Here is a 22,960-nt window from a genome sequence, read left to right as displayed (position 1 = left end):
TGCCCGGGGGTATGGTGCCCGGGGGTATGGTGCCCGGGGGTATGGTGCCCGGGGGTATGGTGCCCGGGGGTATGGGAAACATCACTTAGCTTCGGCTAAGCGCCCATACTTATCGCAGGTCTAGTCTCGTGGTAAAGTACTTAGGACTCTGATACAGAGCTAGCAGGTTCGAGTCCTGCTATGGACGTAGAGCAATATCAATATCTGTATATATATATATATATATATATATATATATATATATATTATGAAGCATAATTATTTTCTTATTCAAAAAATTTTATTGTATATCTTATACATTCTTTATGAAAATGCCTTTAATGAAAAAAAAAATTAAAATGACCGCCTAAATAGCTCTCTTATTATTTTCAACAATATTAATTTTACAGGTATGGGCAACCTTGCGAGGAAATTCCATGTCTGTAGACGAGGTAGCCAACATAACCACTGAGAAGCAGGAGCCAGAGCTATGCATAGGGCGTAATTCAGAAGAAAAGGGGAACCAAAAGGCATTCACTGGGTTTGTTACGGCTGTCTCGTTGGGGCAGGACCTCGCTAACACGTCGTCTTCAACCTCCAGTAACTGTTCCAGTATTCTCGCCAACCCAGAGGAAGAACTGCTGATCGATTCTACTTGGACAAAGATAGGCCCAGTGGAAATTATTGATATTGATGACAAGGAACTGTGCAATAAGACATATATTTATGTTATGCTCTCTGAATGTCAAGGATACGAGAAGATGTTAAGGGTTTGCACAAGTTTAGGCGGGCATTTTCTAACAGAAGACGAAGAGTCTGACCAGTTTACTGAGCTTGCCAAGACAGTACCCAACACGTGCACCACGGAACAGATACATGTGTCGTGGGTGGGCAACAAGGACTCGTTTAAGGAGGGACTCAGGTTCCAGTGCCCAACATTACTGAACAACGGCTCCTTGGGGTCACGTAACTGTCTGAGTGAGCTAGAGTGCAGCATATGTCGTGTGCCTTCCACACTAAGATATACCCTCTACGGCGCCATTAACAATTTTGATAGATATTACTTCTTACGCATGTTGCCTGATGGAAATATTTACTTTGAAGGAGATGACACCTCCAACATCACACAGGAGGGAGAATTGTGGGTGCTGAGATCTGAACTTCACCGAGAGACCTGGACACTGAGAGGAGGATCCCGGCCAGTGGGACGTCTTACCTGGTACTCTGGTGTCCACAACATAACACTGACGCTCACTTCCTGCAACATATTACAGTTCTCCTCACATGATGGTGTCTGTTTATCCAGGAGTCAGCGATGTGACCGTCGGAAAGACTCTCCCGATGGCAGTGACGAAGAAGATTGCCAAAAACGACTGATAAATATGGAACCCAATTATAACCCTAAATACAGTCCATTCCATGGATTGGCAAAGAACGGAACTCTTCTTTATAGATTTGAGTTAAGGGGCATTGATAAAATAACAACTAAAGATGGAGTAGCCAAGATATCGACGGGAATCTTGTTAAAGTGGCATGATGCTCGGATAACCTTTATTGATACCAAAATGTTGACCAATTATATTCCATGCGACTCGATCTGGCGGCCATCTCTCGGAGTGATGGCTGGTTACGATATTGGACCAGAGGTTACCCTTACCTCCACTTATAACGACTGTTTTGTCTACTGGACAAAGAAAGTGGTTGAAAAACAAGACTTTTCTGACCCCTTCATGGGTAAGTTGTTAACAAGTCTCTTAATTAACACTGCCAAGGTAAACAGAAATGACCCTGAAATTAACTTTCAGAATATAAAGAAAGGATTTGTTTAATTGTTCCTAATTAATTACTTATCAATATTCCCATTCATGAAATATGTAATTAAACACACACACGCCAGGAGCTTGGAATCGACCCCTGCAACCTCAACTAGGTGAGTACACGCTATACTCATGGCCAGATTTTCCGTGACTGTTAATCTATGATTACAAGTTTATTCATGTAAACTGTCGCTGTCACGCAAACTGTTTTTCCTTTCCCTTACACCCTTCCTCCCCCTCCCCCCTCCCTTCTTCCCCTTCCCTTCTCCCCCTCCCTTCTCCCCCTCCATTCTCCCCGAAGCTATCCTCTAGAAATAGATAAAGTGGGCACAGTATATACTCATAGGTATCCCGGAAGGGATTCCTTACGTTGGTTATCTAATTTTTTCCTCATCCAAGGTTTTCATTTACAACCTGAGAACGTATCAACCGAACATCTTCAAATTTTGGCAGCCTGTGTACTATAAATAGAGAAGCGTCCACGAAACCACTTACATGGTCAGAATTATATACATGTATACCATTCCTGGATTGGGTTTCCTTGCTGTGGAATTCTTGTACATAATTTCCTGAATGTAGAACATATGAATAAATAATACAATAATTGTGTAGTAAAATATGATGTTGTTTGGACCCTTCGAGAAATTTCGAGGGAAAGAGGTGGAGAACAGCCAGTAGAGATGGCGGGAGGACGCCATATTGAATTTAATGTGTGTACACTGGTTATGTAATAGGCCTGGATTTGTAATAGGAACCAATGTTAATGTCTCCTGCTGAAGAATTGGGACAGGAAATTTGCGGGACCTCAAGAATTACATGTGGATGGTGAAATAAATGTGGACATCATTCACAGGGAAGTGCACCATAGTCTTTGCATCTAGATCACTAGCTGGCCAGTGTAGGGTCTAGGTGAAGACTGATATACTTATGCAACATATGAGAATCTTTATTGAAAAAACGTTTCTACACACAGTGGCTTCATCCGTCCTATACAAAGCAGAAAAGTGTAAGGAGAGGAGTTTGAGGTAATCAGTCCCTCAGCCTGGAGTCGATATGTTCAGTCCATCAATCTTGTAGAAAGTACAGTATAGGGTCGGAGAAGTGGCTTATATAGTGTAGTCAGGTGAGGCGAAGCAGGAGGAGGCGGGATCATAGTGGTACCATCCATTAGTCTAAGTAGGTCTTCGTCCAAAGGTTGAACAAGTGTTGAAGAATTCTTTGTATCAAGATCCCATGATGTTGCAGTGTCTGACAGATGTGATAAATGGTTTAAAACCGACAAGTTGAAGATTAAAACACTTATGCAACATATGGGGTCATAGTAGATGGTTCCACTACGACCCCACCTCCTCCTGCTTCACCTCAAATATACCATTATGTTTTCTCTGACTAGAATGTTTCTTCCCACAGGTAGGATCATGACTGGAAGAGATCTCAATATTACACAATATACCTACTTCAACTTTGAGATTCCTTGTCATTTAAAAGTTCGTCGGTATCCCTTTGGGACGTACCTGTGCAACGCATCGCTTTATCTGGTGAGAACTACGGCCGAGATTACCATGAAGCCAGACAGGGGTGAAGAAGACGTTTACACCGTACCTTACTGGGGTGACCGTGATCTCCTCGACTACAGATTGATGAATATAACTGCGATTGCTCTGCCTGACAAAGTGGTTCTCACACTCCACCTGACGGGCCAGTTTGACTACCATCTCCTTAACAGCTTTGCCCCCAGTGCCCTCGTCTTTCTCATCTCCTACTCAACACTATTCTTCCCTATCGTCGACTTCAACGAGAGGATCATGGTGTCACTGACATCCATGCTGGTGCTGGCTGGACTCTTCGCACAGGCCAGCGGCTCCTACGTCAAGACGCCTTACTTCAAACTCATCGACATATGGTATGCCACACTCATCATGCTGTGTTTCGTTGTTGTTATCACCAACGCCGTAGTAAACTCGCTGCGCATCAAGAATACTGGGCACTCCAAGGTGTACCCGGCTGACTCAGACTCTTCTCTTAATGATAAGTTGAGACTCAACAGCAAAGCTGAAGTGTTTAATATGTTTTGTAAGATTATTCTGTTAGTTTCCTTCCAGTTGCTGCTGGTGTTGTACTTTTTATTTGGCACGGAAACTCTTTAAACTGTGTCGTGAAAATCACATGACGCTCTAACCCACAGAACCACAAAATCCTACAAGAATCACGAACCTAGCAGAGCTAGGTGTTTTACCGTGATTCGAGGACATACCGTGGTGTGGGTGCCTCAGAGCTAATTTCATTCTACTACCCGTTTGGTGTACTAGCCTCAACAAACAGTATACATATTATTGTAACCACAAACGAGTGGTATTTAATCAATAACAACACTACGATTGGCCAAGGACTCGAACCCACGTCGTTTTGGCCCACCTCATAGTGAGCAAAAATCACATGATGCTCTAACCTACAGGATCACCAAATCCTACAAGAATTATGCACCCAGCACATCTAGGAGTTTTACCATGATCCGAGGACATACGGTGGTATGGGTGCCTCAGAGCTAATTTCATTCTACTCCCCGTTTGGTGTACTCTCCTCCACAAGACGTACATATATTACTGTAACCACAAACAAGTGGTATTTAATCAATAACAACAACGTGACTAGCCAAGGACTCGAACCCATGTCGTTTTGACCTGCCTAGCTCTGCTGGGTGCGTGATTCTAGTAGGATTTGGTGGTCCTGTGGGTTATAGCATCATCTGATTTTCGCTCACCATAAGGCAGGCCAAAATGACATGGGTTCAAGTCCTCGGCTAGTCACAGTGTTCTTATTGATTAAATACCACCTGTGCGTGGTTACAATAATATATATACTTCTTGTAGAGGCTAGTACACGAAATAGGAAGTACAATGAAATTAACTCTGAGGCATCCACACCACCGTTTATCCACGGATCACGGTAAAACACCTAGCTCTGCTGGGTGCGTGATACTTATAGGATTTGGTGGTCCTGTGTGTTAAATCGTCATGTGATTTTTGCTCATTATGAGGTGAGCCAAAACGACATGGGTTTGAGTCCTCGGCTAGTCGCAGTGTTGTTATTGAATATATACATTCTCCTCTTTTCTGCAATATTGCAAGCTCCTGATGATGTGTTGATTGCAACACGAAAGGCCTAGAGCTATCATTCTACTACCCCCGTGGTTGTTTTGCATCCTGTATCCCTTGGTTTGAGATATTTGCATATATATATATATATATATATATATATATATATATATATATATATATATATATATATATATATATATATATATATATATATATATATATATATATATGCAATAAGATCACAGTGAACAAGTGATTTCAAAATATGCAAAACAACCACTCTGAAAGAATAGAGAAATTCCAAGCGCTTTCGTGACTACTCACATTATCAAGGAACTGATAATGTGAGTAGTCACGAAAGCGCTTGGAATTTCTCTATTCTTTCAGAGTGGTTGTTTTGCATATATATATATATATATATATATATATATATATATATATATATATATATATATATATATATATATATATATATATATATATATATATATATATATATATATTCTTTTCTTTCAACACACCGGAAGTATCCCACCAAGGCAGGGTGGCCCAAAAAGAAAAACGAAAGTTTCTCTTAAATTTAGTAATTTATACGGGAGAAGGGGTTGCTAGCCCCTTGCTCCCGGCATTTTAGTCGCCTCTTACAACACGCATGGCTTACAGAGGAAGAATTCTGTTCCACTTCCCCATAGAGATAAGAGGAAATAAACAAGAACAAGAACTAGAAAGAAAATAAAAGAATACCTAGAGGAGTGTGTATATATATGCTTGTACATGTATGTGTAGTGTGACCTAAGTGTAAGTAGAAGTAGCAAGACATACCTGAAATCTTGTATGTTTATGAGACAAACAAAAGACACCAGCAATCCTACCATCATGTAAAACAATTACAGTGTTTCGTTGTACACTCACTTGGCAGGACGGTAGTACCTCCCTGGGCGGTTGCTGTTTACCAACTTACTACCTAGGATATATATATATATATATATATATATATATATATATATATATATATATATATATATATATATATATATATATATATATATATATATATATATACATATATATATATATATATATATATATATATATATATATATATATATATATATATGTATATATATATATATATATATATATATATATATATATATATATATATATATATATATATATATTGGAGTCCAGGACCAAAAGTTCATTGACGGAGCCATGATCTGGGATAATCTAACATGCTCTGAAACCAGACCTGCTCCCCCCAACAACTACAAACAGTCGCACTGGGATAGCCCGATAGTCGAGAAAATAGCCTCAACAGTGATTCAGAGTGTCAGAGAAGGACAGAGCCCACCTCCTGGCACTGAGACCTCCTCATGCAGGGGACTTTCTGTTGGCTGTTCCCAACTCCAGCCTTGGCACACGGCTCGACTCACAGACCATCCGCACTGGTGTTGACCCTCGACTTGCCGCCCCTATTCTCGCTGAACACAGGTGTATGTGTGGCAGTGAAGCAGCAGACCGATTCGGGTACCATGGTCTTCTGTGCCGTAAATCCGAGGGAAAGATTACAAGACATGAGGTTAATAACATTATCAAGAGGAACCTCACAACAGTCGGATGCCCAACAGTAAGGGAGCCACCCCAACTATGCAGATCTGATGGCAGCCAGAAGCATCCAGATGGTATCACACTTCAAGCCTGGACAGACGGTAAGCAGGTGGTGTGGGACTACACATGTGCATCTACCTTGGCTGATATCTATCTCCAGGCAGAGTGTCAGCGTGCCTCGTTGTGCTCCGGGTTTTCTGGTGTTTTCACGGTCGCTCTTACGTGCTAGAACTTTAATTTGTGTCATCAATCCTATTCGATACATCCCTCTAGCGCCTGGAACCAATCTTGGGCGGAAAACATTATATACTGAGTCAAAAAAGGAGAATTAGTGTGCACTACCTAGCAGAGTTTACTGCCAGAGGGGAATCATAGGCCTGTGTCCCGTGTGAAAAAAATAATAATAATTGAACTTTTCGTGTCAGAGGAAAGAAAGTCTCCCTGGTAACATTGAGTATACATAGTGTATAGTGTATACTATAGTGGCTCCCTAGTATATTGTTGATAAAGGCTAAAGTGTCATTTGAAAACAGGTGAATTTGTAAATGAAGTGATAAGCCTATAGAGGCTGGTGCCAGAAGTCGCCAGAAACTTACCACAGGTCAGCTGTTTTTAATAATCTTCCTGGCTTGCTAGTGTACTCGCATATAATCTAGTGATACCAGTGAATAGCAGAATACAGTGTTGTAGTAGCAACTAACCAGTATTATAATGGTACTTAGTGGAGTGGAGTGACTTTCATTAGTTTCTTTTTTCTTGAAATACCAGACGTATACTGTGAATTTCATATAACCTGTAGTTACCAGCGGTCGCAATATACACAACCAGAAGCAAATATTACTACAGAAAAAGCGTCCTTCCTCCAAAATTTCCACCAGTCAACTATAGTGATAATATAGCATTTATTGTGGTGGAGACGGAAAAAAAATAGAAAAGCTAGATACAGCGATTGATAAACAAGGGTTGAGGTCGACCGTTCGTCATTGTAGGAGCTGCCAGAAATCACCGGTTTCTTCAACACGCAAGTTATACTTTTGTATCAATCAAATCACATATTACTCGGGTAGATAATTTCCAGTAGATCCTTCATGTGTTAGCCCAAATCACCGACCAGTATGTTTTAAATAAGCGACCCACTGATCAGATCAGAACGACTGGTCTGAACCCTTGACTGGTCCGAACCCTTGACTGGTCCGAACCCTTGACTGGTCCGAACCCTTGACTGGTTTCAAACGGTTTCGTTGGACAATAAAGCAGACTGTAAACGGATGGGGTTGTAGGCGCCCTTATAAACACAAACATTAAATATATATCAGGAACGTGCACGGTAAGCTGTCCAATATACAAAAACAGTTAGAAACAGAAATACAAATAGCTAGAGCTTCATTTAAGGAGGTTATTAATAGAATATTCAAGAGGTTGCTAGTAGAATTGCAGTAAATCAACCATTCAAATCATTATGAAGCTGTGTGTAGTCTGTGGTCAGTCAAACAAACGGACTTCCACATGGATAAATTGTCATTTGTGTGGAAATTGGTGTCACGCCCCTTGTGCAGATTTCCAAGAACTAGCTACAAGCAATGTTAAAACAGGGAAATGTTTTTGGGTATGCCCAAATGAGATAAATCTGTGGACTAAAATCACAAGGGTATTAAAAGAGGACAACATCAAAGCTGCTTTCATAGACAACATGGAAGCTTTCTACAACAGATGGGAACATAAAAAGTCTGTGCTGAATGGTACTGCCCTTGATACTGGCCATGTAGTCAGAAACTGTAAGGCTGGAGATGAAGTCCTGGTAGTCAGTAAATGTGGGGCTGATAGTGCTGTCCTGGGAGACAGTAATGGTGAAGCTGGAGATGCTGTCCTAGGAGACAGTAATGGTGAAGCTGGAGGTGCTGTCCTGGGAGACAGTAATGGTGAAGCTGGAGATGCTGTCCTGGGAGACAGAAATGGTGAAGCTGGAGATTTTGTCCAGGTAGTCGGGAACTATACGCAGGAAGGAATACATATAAATGACCTCATAGGGGACAGGAGCCATAGTAGGGAAACAAGTGTAGTCAAAGATAAGATAAAACCAATATTGCAAACTAGAAATACCGCAGGAAATAGCAAACAAGAGGACTCCACTAGCAATAGTGAGGATATATTACCAAAAACAACTGGTGGGAGCTCCATTGTTGGTGCTAGGGAGGATAGAAGTAAGACAGGGAAACATGCACCAACAGGGAATACAGTCACAGAAACCCAAGGCAAACGGAAACCAAGCCTGTGCACATACTATGCACTTGGTATCTGCTGGCATGGGAAATCTGGAAAAACAGATGGGACGTGCAACTATGACCACCCTAGAAAATGCCATGCCCATATGACAACAGGAAAATGCAAACTCCTTTCCTGTAAGCTTTTTCACCCTGAACTGTGTACCTCTTCAGTACAGGAAATACTGTGCTATAACTTAAATTGCCAGGCATACCATCTAAAGGGGACAAAAAGATACAAAACATCCAGGCCATGGGAAAACCTGGGTAGCAACAGCCACTCAAGAGGGAGAGGTTTTTTAGTGCCAGGAAGGAAAAAAAACTGGCAGGAAATGGCAGAAATCGTACACCAAATCCAGTCATTCCTGGAGTGGAACCACAGTCGATTGCCTCCACTCCAAACCAACAGATACAGATACTAATGCCGGAAAAAAAATCCCCCCCCCAGTACCAACAATACCACCAGTCCGATAACATTCTTCTTTGCAAATATACAGGGTCTAAAGCCAGCAACAAACAACAAAATACCTTTCATCCGTGGACTGCTTGCAGAGGCAAAGGCAATGTTCGTGGCTTTCACTGAGACCCACGTAAAGGATCACTTGGACAACGAAATATGGATCCCAGGTTACAACCTATACAGATGTGACAGAGTGAACAGGCAAAAGGGGGGGGGGTTGGCCTGTACATTGCAGAGTCACTTGTTTGCACGGAACTGCTTAATGCCTCAAATGATGTAGTGGAAGTTTTAGCAGTAAAGGTCGAGAACCAAAACCTAGTCATTGTGGTAGTCTACAAGCCTCCGGATGCAACATCCCAGCAATTCCAGGAACAGCTGTTAAAAATTGACCACTGTCTGGAAAATCTTCCAGCTCTTGCACCCAACATCTTGCTCCTGGGGGATTTCAACTTAAGGCACCTAAAATGGAGGAATATAGCAAATAATATTGTTGCAGTAATAACACCAGGAGGCAGCTCTGATGAAAACTCACACTCACACGAGCTTTTAAATCTCTGCACAAAATTCAATTTAAACCAGCAAATAATAGAGCCTACTAGACTGGAGAATACACTAGACCTCATCTTCACTAACAATGATGATCTGATAAGAAATGTCACCATATCAAAAACAATATACTCAGATCACAACATAATTGAGGTTCAGACATGTATGCGTGGAGCCCCAGACCGACATAATGAGACTAGTCACGAGGGAGCATTCACCAAATTCAACTTCAATAACAAAAACATAAAGTGGGACCAAGTAAACCAAGTCCTAACCGATATAAGCTGGGAAGATATACTAAGCAACACAGACCCCAACTTATGCCTAGAACAGATTAACTCGGTGGCACTCGATGTTTGCACAAGGCTTATTCCTCTAAGAAAAAGGAGGAGTAGATGTAAAATAGAAAGAGACAGGCGCTCCCTTTACAGGCGACGGAAAAGAATAACAGAGCGGCTAAAAGAGGTCAATATATCTGAAATGCGTAGGGAGACACTGGTCAGAGAAATAGCAAGCATCGAACTTAAGCTAAAAGAATCCTTTAGGAGTCAGGAATCGCGGGAAGAACTAAAAGCCATAAATGAAATCGAAAGAAACTCAAAGTATTTCTTCTCCTATGCCAAATCAAAATGAAGAACAACGTCCAGTATTGGGCCCCTACTTAAACAAGATGGGTCCTACACAGATGACAGCAAGGAAATGAGTGAGCTACTCAAGTCCTAGTATGACTCAGTTTTTAGCAAGCCGCTAACCAGACTGAGAGTCGAAGATCAAAATTAATTTTTTATGAGAGAGCCACAAAATTTGATTAACACAAGCCTATCCGATGTTATCCTGACGCCAAATGACTTCGAACAGGCGATAAATGACATGCCCATGCACTCTGCCCCAGGGCCAGACTCATGGAACTCTGTGTTCATCAAGAACTGCAAGAAGCCCCTATCACGAGCCTTTTCCATCCTATGGAGAGGGAGCATGGACACGGGGGTCGTCCCACAGTTACTAAAAACAACAGACATAGCCCCACTCCACAAAGGGGGCAGTAAAGCAACAGCAAAGAACTACAGACCAATAGCACTAACATCCCATATCATAAAAATCTTTGAAAGGGTCCTAAGAAGCAAGATCACCACCCATCTAGAAACCCATCAGTTACACAACCCAGGGCAACATGGGTTTAGAACAGGTCGCTCCTGTCTGTCTCAACTATTGGATCACTACGACAAGGTCCTAAATGCACTAGAAGACAAAAAGAATGCAGATGTAATATATACAGACTTTGCAAAAACCTTCGACAAGTGTGACCATGGCGTAATAGCGCACAAAATGCGTGCTAAAGGAATAACAGGAAAAGTCGGTCGATGGATCTATAATTTCCTCACTAACAGAACACAGAGAGTAGTCGTCAACAGAGTAAAGTCCGAGGCAGCTACTGTGAAAAGCTCTGTTCCACAAGGCACAGTACTCGCTCCCATCTTGTTCCTCATCCTCATATCCGACATAGACAAGGATGTCAGCCACAGCACCGTGTCTTCCTTTGCAGATGACACCCGAATCTGCATGACATTGTCTTCCATTGCAGACACTGCAAGGCTCCAGGCGGACATCAACCAAATCTTTCAGTGGGCTGCAGAAAACAATATGAAGTTCAACGATGAGAAATTTCAATTACTCAGATATGGTAAACATGAGGAAATTAAATCTTCATCAGAGTACAAAACAAATTCTGGCCACAAAATAGAGCGAAACACCAACGTCAAAGACCTGGGAGTGATTATGTCGGAGGATCTCGCCTTCAAGGACCATAACATTGTATCAATCGCATCTGCTAGAAAAATGACAGGATGGATAATGAGAACCTTCAAAACTAGGGAGGCCAAGCCCATGATGACACTCTTCAGGTCACTTGTTCTATCTAGGCTGGAATATTGCTGCACACTAACAGCACCTTTCAAGGCAGGTGAAATTGCCGACCTAGAAAATGTACAGAGAACTTTCACGGCGCGCATAACGGAGATAAAACACCTCAATTACTGGGAGCGCTTGAGGTTCCTAAACCTGTATTCCCTGGAACGCAGGAGGGAGAGATACATGATTATATACACCTGGAAAATCCTAGAGGGACTAGTACCGAACTTGCACACGAAAATCACTCAATACGAAAGCAAAAGACTTGGCAGACGATGCACCATCCCCCCAATGAAAAGCAGGGGTGTCACTAGCACGTTAAGAGACCATACAGTAAGTGTCAGGGGCCCGAGACTGTTCAACTGCCTCCCAGCACACATAAGGGGGATTACCAACAGACCCCTGGCAGTCTTCAAGCTGGCACTGGACAAGCACCTAAAGTCAGTTCCTGATCAGCCGGGCTGTGGCTCGTACGTTGGTTTGCGTGCAGCCAGCAGCAACAGCCTGGTTGATCAGGCTCTGATCCACCAGGAGGCCTGGTCACAGACCGGGCCGCGGGGGCGTTGACCCCCGGAACTCTCTCCAGGTAAACTCCAGGTAATACACCAGGGAGGAAGGAGGGGCAGCTGCCAGCTTCAAGCTTCAGGAAGTCCCTAAAGTCTATGGAGAACTTGCCCATCGTTATATGTTTCTTCCCATAGGCTCGGAGACCCTTGGCTGATGGGGAAAGAGTGCATCTAAGTTTCTTAAGGAGCTAGGCACAAGACTCATCAAGGTAACTAGGGATCCCAGGGCAGCTAGTTTTCTATTCCAGCGACTCAGTGCTGCTGTTCAGAGGGGTAATGCCTGCTGTATTTTGGACACTCATCCCAGTTCTGAAGAGCTGGATCAGATTTTCACATTATAATCAGTGATAAACACGTAACAATATGTACCAGACATGTATCTCTCACATCTCATGTACTGTACATGTCGTCTTTATATCAACAATGTATCTCTTAAACCTTTTGTACCATATTATGTAATAAAATATACCTATTGGTAAAAAAGAATGAAAAGATGGGGTGGTAGGGGAAGTGGAATATTTAAATGACTTTGCGAAGAAATCCAAAAATTCTTCCTTGAAGCCTTTTTATCCACTTCCCCGAGGCTATGGGTCCCGCTATATATATATATATATATATATATATATATATATATATATATATATATACATATATATATATATATATATATATATATATATATATATTTTTTTTTTTTTTTTTTTTTTCAACAAGTCGGCCGTCTCCCACCGAGGCAGGGTGACCCAAAAAAGAAAGAAAATCCCCAAAAAGAAAATACTTTCATCATCATTCAACACTTTCACCACACTCGCACATTATCACTGTTTTTGCAGAGGTGCTCAGAATACAACAGTCTAGAAGCATACACACATAAAGATACACAACATATCCCTCCAAACTGCCAATATATATATATATATATATATATATATATATATATATATATATATATATATATATATATATATATATATATATATATATATATATATATATATATATATACATTTGCAAAACAACCACTGTGAAAGAATAATGAAATTCCAAGCGCATTCGTGACTACTCACATTATCAAGGAACAATGATTGTTTGTTCCTTGATAATGTGAGTAGTCACAAAAGCACTTGGAATTTCATTATTCTTTCACAGTGGTTGTTTTGCATGTTCTGAAATCACCTGTTTACTGTGATCTTATTGGGTTTGGGATATTGGCAGTTTGGAGGGATATGTTGTGTATCTTTATGTGTGTATGCTTCTAGACTGTTGTATTCTGAGCACCTCTGCAAAAACAGTGATAATGTGCGAGTGTGGTGAAAGTGTTGAATGATGATGAAAGTATTTTCTTTTTGGGGATTTTTCTTTCTTTTTTTTGGGTCACCCTGCCTCGGTGGGAGACGGCCGACTTGTTGAAAAAAAAAAAAAAAAAAAAAAAAAAAATATATATATATATATATATATATATATATATATATATATATATATATATATATATATATATATATATATATATACTTCCTGATGTGTGCACCCTCTTCTAACCACCCAACACTCGACGAATATGACGCACACCTGAGATCAACTTTTAAGAAGGCACTGAACATGTCACTAGAGGATCGGCAATGGGATCAGGCAACCCTCCCAGTGTGACTGGGAGATATAGGGGTGCGCAAAGCAACGTGTGTAGCTTTACCTGCTTTTCTGTCTTCATGTTTGCCTTCCAGTTCATTATTCAAGAAGATCGTCCCCGAACACTTGAGAGACGTGGTAGGAGCTCAAGACCCCAGGTTTACTGAAGCAGCAATGCGGTGGGACACCCTTGCAGACTCCTCCAGTAGACCAGCTCCTCCCAAAGAGCACAAACAGTCCCACTGGGACAAACCGATCATGGAAAAAATCGCCAACACAATGCTCACCAACGCTTCAGGAAAGGACAAAGCTCGTCTCCTGGCAGTGAAGGCACCACACTCAGGAGATTTCCTTCTAGCTGTTCCTAATTCCTCCCTGGGCACTCGACTCGACCCACAGGCCATTGGGATTGGTGTTGCTTTTCGCCAAACCGCCCTCATCCCCACCCAACATAGCTGTATTTGCGGCAGGGCGATGGCTGATCAATTCGGACTTCATGGTCTCATGTGTCACACAGCAGAAGGGAAGTATGCCAGACATGAGGAGGTCAATGACATCATAAAGAGAAGCCTCGTCACAGCCCATTGCCCAGCTCAACAGGAACCCCAAGCGCAGAGATCTGACGAAAATCAAAAGCGTCCTGATGGAGCCACTATGCTACCCTGGAAGGATGGAAACCAGATTGCCTGGGACTACACTTGTGCCGCCACATTGGCAGACACCTACTTGTCATACTCCGTAGCTGAAGGGGGTGGAGCTGCCAGCCACAGGGAGACCCAGAGGATCCGCAAATATGAAGACCTTCCCCCTTGCTATAACTTCATCCCAATAGGGTCGGAGACCCTTGGAGCATAGGGCAAGCGTGCTCTAAAATTCCTCAATGATCTGGATGAAAAGCTCATCACAGAAACCAAGGATCACAGGGCAACCAGCTTCCTTTTTCAGAGACTTGGTGTTGCAATCCAGAAATGAAATGCCTGCAGCATTCTGGGCACACGGCCCACCGCCGGGGAGCTGGACAAAGTATTTGAGATGTACCTCTGAGTTGTTATCTATGTTATTTTACTTTCTATTGTATTTTTGTGAATGTTTTGTCAATGTATTTTGTCTTTAAATAATATATATATTAAATATAGGAGGTGGTAGAAGAAAATTCTCGAACAGCTTCAGGGAGAACCTTGAGTTTTCCCTGAAGCAAGTTTATTCTTTTCTCTGAGGATGAGGGTCCCCAGGACAGTTCTCGAGGTGGTACCTCCCTATATATATATATATATATATATATATATATATATATATATATATATATATATATATATATATATATATATATATATATATATATATATATATATATATATATATATATATATATATATATATATATATATATATATATATATATATATATATATATATATATATATATATATATATATATATATATATATATATATATATATATATATATATATATATCAATAACAACACTGTGCTAGCCAAGGATTTGAACCCATGTTGTACTGGCCTGCCTCATGATAAGCAAAAACCACATGACACTTTAAACCACAGGACTGCCCAATTCGTCATGTGGTTCTCGCTTATCATGAGGCAGGCCAGTACAACATGGGTTCGTATCCTTGGCTAGTGCAGTGTTGTTACTGATCAATACACTCGTCCGTGGTTACAATAATATATACATATACATACATACTTTTTTTTTTTTTCAACAAGTCGGCCGTCTCCCACCGAGGCAGGGTGACCCAAAAAAGAAAGAAAATCCCCAAAAAGAAAATACTTCCATCATCATTCAACACTTTCACCACACTCGCACTGTTTTTGCAGAGGTGCTCAAAATACAACAGTCTAGAAGCATACACATATAAAGATACACAACATATCCCTCCAAACTGCCAATATCCCAAACCCCTCCTTTAAAGTGCAGGCATTGTACTTCCCATTTCCAGGACTCAAGTCCGACTATATGAAAATAACCGGTTTCCCTGAATCCCTTCACTAAATATTACCCTGCTCACACTCCAACAGATCGTCAGGTCCCAAGTACCATTCGTCTCCATTCACTCCTATCTAACACGCTCACGCACGCTTGCTGGAAGTCCAAGCCCCTTGCCCACAAAACCTCCTTTACCCCCTCTCTCCAACCCTTTCGAGGACGACCCCTACCCCGCCTTCCTTCCCCTATAGATTTATATGCTTTCCATGTCATTCTACTTTGATCCATTCTCTCTAAATGACCAAACCACCTCAACAACCCCTCTTCTGCCCTCTGACTAATACTTTTATTAACTCCACACCTTCTCCTAATTTCCACACTCCGAATTTTCTGCATAATATTTACACCACACATTGCCCTTAAACAGGACATCTCCGCTGCCTCCAACCGTCTCCTCGCTGCTGCATTTACCACCCAAACTTCACAACCATATAAGAGTGTTGGTACTACTATACTTTCATACATTCCCTTCTTTGCCTCCATAGATAACGTTTTTTGACTCCACATATACCTCAATGCACCACTCACTTTTTTTCCCTCATCAATTCTATGATTAACCTCATCCTTCATAAATCCATCCGCCGACACGTCAAATCCCAAGTATCTGAAAACATTCACTTCTTCCATACTCCTCCTCCCCAATTTGATATCCAATTTTTCTTTATCTAAATCATTTGACACCCTCATCACCTTACTCTTTTCTATGTTCACTTTCAACTTTCTACCTTTACACACATTCCCAAACTCATCCACTAACCTTTGCAATTTTTCTTTAGAATCTCCCATAAGCACAGTATCATCAGCAAAAAGTAACTGTGTCAATTCCCATTTTGAATTTGATTCCCCAAAATTTAATCCCACCCCTCTCCCGAACACCCTAGCATTTACTTCCTTTACAACCCCATCTATAAATATATTAAACAACCATGGTGACATTACACATCCCTGTCTAAGACCTACTTTTACCTGGAAGTAGTCTCCCTCTCTTCTACACACCCTAACCTGAGCCTCACTATCCTCATAAAAACTCTTTACAGCATTTAATAACTTACCACCTATTCCATATACTTGCAACATCTGCCACATTGCTCCTCTATCCACTCTATCATATGCCTTTTCTAAATCCATAAATGCAATAAAAACTTCCCTATCTTTATCTAAATACTGTTCACATATATGCTTCAATGTAAACACCTGATCTACACATCCCCTACCCACTCTGAAACCTCCTTGCTCATCCGCAATCCTACATTCTGTCTTACCTCTAATTCTTTCAATTATAACCCTACCGTACACTTTTCCTGGTATACTCAGTAAGCTTATTCGTCTATAATTTTTACAGTCTCTTTTGTCCCCTTTCCCTTTATATAAAGGGACTATACATGCTCTCCGCCAATCCCTAGGTACCTTCCCCTCTTTCATACATTTATTAAACAAAAGTACCAACCACTCCAACACTATATCCCCCCCTGCTTTTAACATTTCTGTCATGATCCCATCAGTTCCAGCTGCTTTACCCCCTTTCATTTTATGTAATGCCTCACGTACCTCCCCCACACTTACATTCTGCTCTTCTTCACTCCTAAAAGATGGTATACCTCCCTGACCAGTGCATGAAATTACTGCCTCTGTTTCTTCCTTAACATTTAAAAGTTCCTCAAAATATTCTCGCCATCTACCCAATACCTCCATCTCCCCATCTACTAACTCCCCTACTCTGTTTTTAACTGACAAATCCATATTTTCCCTAGGCTTTCTTAACTTGTTTAACTCACTCCAAAATTTTTTCTTATTTTCATTAAAATTTCTTGACAGTGCCTCTCCCACTCTATCATCTGCTCTCCTTTTGCACTCTCTCACCACTCTCTTTACCTTTCTTTTACTCTCCATATACTCTGCTCTTCTTATAACACTTATGCTTTGTAAAAACCTCTCATAAGCTACCTTTTTCTCTTTTATCACACCCTTTACTTCATCATTCCACCAATCACTCCTCTTTCCTCCTGCCCCCACCCTCCTATAACCACAAACTTCTGCCCCACATTCTAATACTGCATTTTTAAAACTATTCCAACCCTCTTCAACCCCCCCACTACTCATCTTTGCATTAGCCCACCTTTCTGCCAAAAGTCGCTTATATCTCACCCGAACTTCCTCCTCCCTTAGTTTATACACTTTCACCTCCCTCTTACTTGTTGTTGCCACCTTCCTCTTTTCCCATCTACCTCTTACTCTAACTGTAGCTACAACTAAATAATGATCCGATATATCAGTTGCCCCTTGTAGTGATACTGGTCCTGTGGGGAGCAGCAGCAGGATAATACTGCACCACCTCTAGGGGCCCTTAACAACAACAACAGTTTGGCGTGCGTCATGGGCACCAACATATGGTGTGTGATTCTCTCCTACTTTATCCATTTATCACCGATGCAGATTACATGGTGAGTTTAAATATGTGGCCTGTAGTTATAACTTTTCTCTTGACATATGCAAGACATCACCATCCCTGTAGAAGCCATTATTAGATGTACTAGTCATTATATTTTGTTGTTGCAGAAGTACTATGAAGATTCTATGTTCAATAAAGCCTAGAGATAAGGCCTGTGTTTCTATCACAACAATTTATTGAACATAGAATCCTGGGCTACCTGGTGGTGATCCTGCGCTAGACTACATCACAACATGGAGCGTTTACTGAAACCTGAGAGGCTAGACTGTGACCCCAGCTTATCAACGGCTGCTCAGGAATGGAAGCACTGGTTTAAGACTTTCGAAAACTTCTTGGGAGCCCTTCCTAAAGAAGATCTAGATAAACTAAGTCTGCTCATCAACTTTGTGTCACCTAAGATATATGAGGCTATTTCTGAGTGTAATACCTACGAAGATGCTATCAAAGCCCTCAAGTCTCAGTATATTAAACCTACAAATGAAATCTTTGCACGCTATCGCCTTGCAACTCGCCGCCAGCAGATTGATGAGTCCTTAGAGGAATACTTTCAAGCACTGAAAATTTTAGGTAAGGACTGTCACTTCCAAGCAGTGACAGCTGCTCAGTATTGTGAAGAGTCCATCAGGGATGCTTTTATCAGTGGCCTGCAATCACCAATAATAAGGCAGCGTTTATTGGAGAATAAAACTCTCGACTTAGCCGCTGCCTTTGACCAGGCAAGAGCTCTAGATTCAGCCCAGAAGAATTCTGAAGTATACAGTACCACTCAGCCTTCTCGAGTGGTAAGTGCTGCAATTCCTGACCAAGACTCTTGCAATGAAGTTACTGGGGAACCTGCCTCAGTGACAGCAGCAGCAGGTACGGTGTGTTTCTTTTGTGGTTTTTCAAGACATCCACGTCCAAAGTGTCCTGCTCGTGAAGCAATGTGCCATAAATGCCACAAGAAAGGTCACTTTGCTAAAGTATGTCGTGCTAATGCATCAACAAGAGCTAGTGCCTCCACACATTCCAGTGATCATGCGACTCTAGCAACAGTGACTTCTGCGGCTACTCCAAATTCACTGTCAAAGGCAGTTGTGAAAGTATTCATCAAAGGAACAGAAGTAGATGGTCTTATTGATAGTGGCAGCTCAGAGAGTTTCATCAACCTTGACTTAGTTAAACGGCTCTCCTTGACTCTACATCACTCATCAGGTACCGTTTCCATGGCATCAACATCTCTCTCTATTCAGACCTTAGGGTTTTGTAAGGTAAATCTCAGAGTTAATGGAAAGGATTATCAAGATGTACATTTAGCTATTCTGCCACAACTGTGCTCTGATGTTATCCTTGGTCAGGACTTTCAGAAGCTGCATGGTAGTGTCACCTTAACATATGGAGGTGAACTGCCTCCTCTTGTTGTCTGTGGGCTTAGCACTTTAAGGGTAGACCCACCAAAGCTGTTTGCAAATCTTACCGCGGATTGCCATCCTATATCAGCTAAGTCACGCCGCTATTCTTATGAGGATCGGATGTTCATTGAGAAAGAAACTCAGAGGCTGCTGAAGGAGGGTATTATAGAACCGAGTGATTCCCCTTGGCGTGCACAGGTTGTTGTTGTTAAAGATGGTTATAGGAAACGGAGACTGGCTATCGATTACTCTGAGACAATCAACAAATTTACACTTCTTGATGGGTACCCTCTACCTCGAATTGACGATACAGTGAACAAAATTGCTCAGTACTACGTGTTTAGCACAATTGATCTGCAGAGTGCCTATCATCAAGTCCCTATAAGGAATGAAGATAAACCATACACAGCGTTTCAGGCTAGTGATGGCCTGTATCAGTTTACCAGAGTCCCTTTTGGAGTCACCAATGGGGTAGCCTGCTTCCAACGAATTATGGATTCACTCATTCAGGAAGAGCAACTCATGGGAACTTACGCGTATTTAGATAATGTTACCATTTGTGGCAAGACCCAGGAGGAACATGATGCAAACCTTGATAAGTTTTTGGAAGCCGCCAAGAAGAAAAATATCAGTTACAATGAGGAAAAGTGCACTTTTTCAACTAAAAGGCTTAGCATCCTTGGTTATGTAGTGGAAGGAGGTTCAATATTCCCAGACCCTGAACGACTACGACCTCTACGGGAACTTCCAATGCCTCAAGACAAAAAGTCACTCCGAAGAACTCTTGGTCTCTTTGCTTATTACTCACAATGGATCTACAACTATTCAAGTAAAGTCCGCCCATTGAGTGCTACCACATTTCCTGTGACAAAGGAAGCAGAAGCCGCTTTCCATACTCTCAAACAGGACATTGAAAACTCAGTAGTTCAAGCCATTGATGAGTCCCTACCATTCGAAGTGGAAACGGATGCATCTGACATTGCCATTGCTGCAGTCTTATCTCAGGCAGGACGACCAGTAGCCTTCTTTTCGAGAACTTTTCAAGGATCAGAGAAATGTTATGCTGCTGTAGAAAAGGAAGCCCAGGCCATCATAGAAGCAGTTCGCCACTGGAGGCATTATTTAACTGGTAGACATTTCACCATAAGGACTGACCAACGGTCCGTGATGTATATGTTCGACAAGAGGCACAAAAGTAGGATAAAGAATGACAAGATATTACGCTGGAGGATGGAACTATCGTGTTATGACTTTGATATTCTGTACCGACCGGGTCAAGAGAACATCTCACCTGATGCATTCTCTAGGTCCCACTGTGGAGCAGCATGTCATGATTTGCAATCACTCTCAGCTCTCCACAAGGCTTTGTGTCACCCAGGAGTTACACGCCTGTACCATTTTGTCAAATCAAAGAACATGCCCTACTCAGTGGAAGATGTGCGACAAGTGATCAGAGCATGCAGAGTATGTGCAGAGTGCAAGCCAAACTTTCATCAGCCAGAGAAGACTCATCTCATAAAATCCACCCAGCCTTTCGAAAGATTGAATATAGATTTCAAAGGACCTCTACCAAGCACAAATCAGAATAGGTATTTCCTTAACATAGTAGATGAATATTCAAGGTTTCCCTTTGTATTCCCCTGTGCAAATATGGCTGCTTCAACTGTTATTAGTTGTCTTTCACAGTTGTTCTCTATTTTTGGTATGCCAGCTTATATCCATTCAGACAGGGGATCCTCGTTCATGAGTAACGAACTTCAGGAGTTTTTGGCTAGCAAAGGTATTGCCTGCAGCAGAACAACAAGCTACAACCCTCAAGGCAATGGTCAAGTGGAGCGGTTCAATGGTACTATATGGAAGGCAGTTACAATGACATTAAAGTCGCGCAATCTACCTGTTCAACACTGGCAAACTGTCCTACCTGATGCACTTCACTCTATTAGATCACTGCTGTGCACAGCTACTAATGCAACCCCTCATGAAAGACTCCTCAACTATTCACGTCGTTCCTCTACGGGAGCCTCCGTGCCCACTTGGTTATGTCATCCTGGACCCGTTCTCCTGAAGAGTCACCGTAGGATGAACAAGACGGATCCTTTAGTGGAAGAGGTAGAGCTCCTGCAAGCTAATCCACATTACGCCCACATTCGCTACCAAAATGGTGAAGAGACTACAGTATCTACAAGACATTTAGCCCCAGTTGAAATCCCTATTAGTGTGGAATCTCAAGATACACCAATAGATGTGAAAGATGCTTCGTTTTCTCCTGGAAAGCCCCTTGAGACTACCCCTATGGAAATAGAGGATTCTGCTCCAGCAGTTAATCAAACCCCGCTGGAAAATATCGAACCTGGTGAAGAGGCTCAAGGGCTACGAAGGTCGGGACGTGTACGTCGCCCACCTAACAGTTTGGGAGATTACTGTCTCTGATATTTTAGAAGGGGGAGATTGTAGTGATACTGGTCCTGTGGGGAGCAGCAGCAGGATAATACTGCACCACCTCTAGGGGCCCTTAACAACAACAACAGTTTGGCGTGCGTCATGGGCACCAACATATGGTGTGTGATTCTCTCCTACTTTATCCATTTATCACCGATGCAGATTACATGGTGAGTTTAAATATGTGGCCTGTAGTTATAACTTTTCTCTTGACATATGCAAGACATCACCATCCCTGTAGAAGCCATTATTAGATGTACTAGTCATTATATTTTGTTGTTGCAGAAGTACTATGAAGATTCTATGTTCAATAAAGCCTAGAGATAAGGCCTGTGTTTCTATCACAACACCCATACTAGCCCATTGTTCCCGGCATTTTAGTTGACTTTTACAACACGCATGGCTTACGGAGGAAAGATTCTTATTCCACTTCCCCATGGATATAAAAGGAAAATTAATAAGACCAAGAACTATTAAGATAAAATCAAAGAAAACTCAGATGAGTGTGTATAAAGCCAGATACAGCGATTGATAAACAAGGAGGTGACCGTTCGTCATTGTAGGAGCTGCCAGATATCACCGGCTCTTCAACACGCAAGTTATACTTTTGTATCAGTCAAATCACATATTACTCGGGTAGATAATTTCCAGTAGATCCTTCATGTGTTAGCTCAAATCACCGACCAGTATGTTTTAAAATAAGTGACCCACTGATCAGAGCAGATCGTCTGGCCCGAACCCTTGCCTGGTCCGAACCCTTGACTGGTCCGAACCCGGGACTGGTTTCAAACAGTTTCG

The 22,960-nt window shown here is 41.8% G+C and overlaps 1 protein-coding gene across 1 annotated transcript; it reads left to right on the top strand.

Moving 5' to 3' along the window:
• Nucleotides 1-415: 415 nt before the first annotated feature.
• On the top strand, nt 416-3,943 carry LOC138853240 (uncharacterized). Its single transcript, XM_070088945.1, has 2 exons — nt 416-1,713; nt 3,207-3,943. The coding sequence occupies exons 1-2, from the start codon at nt 417-419 to the stop codon at nt 3,941-3,943; spliced, it is 2,034 nt and encodes a 677-aa protein (XP_069945046.1). The 5' UTR covers nt 416.
• Nucleotides 3,944-22,960: the final 19,017 nt, after the last annotated feature.

Source organism: Cherax quadricarinatus, chromosome 26, assembly GCF_038502225.1.
Source record: "Cherax quadricarinatus isolate ZL_2023a chromosome 26, ASM3850222v1, whole genome shotgun sequence".
Taxonomy (NCBI): domain Eukaryota; kingdom Metazoa; phylum Arthropoda; class Malacostraca; order Decapoda; family Parastacidae; genus Cherax; species Cherax quadricarinatus.
The sequence above is the reverse complement of the archived record's forward strand: the minus strand, read 5'-3'. Positions and strand labels throughout refer to the sequence as shown.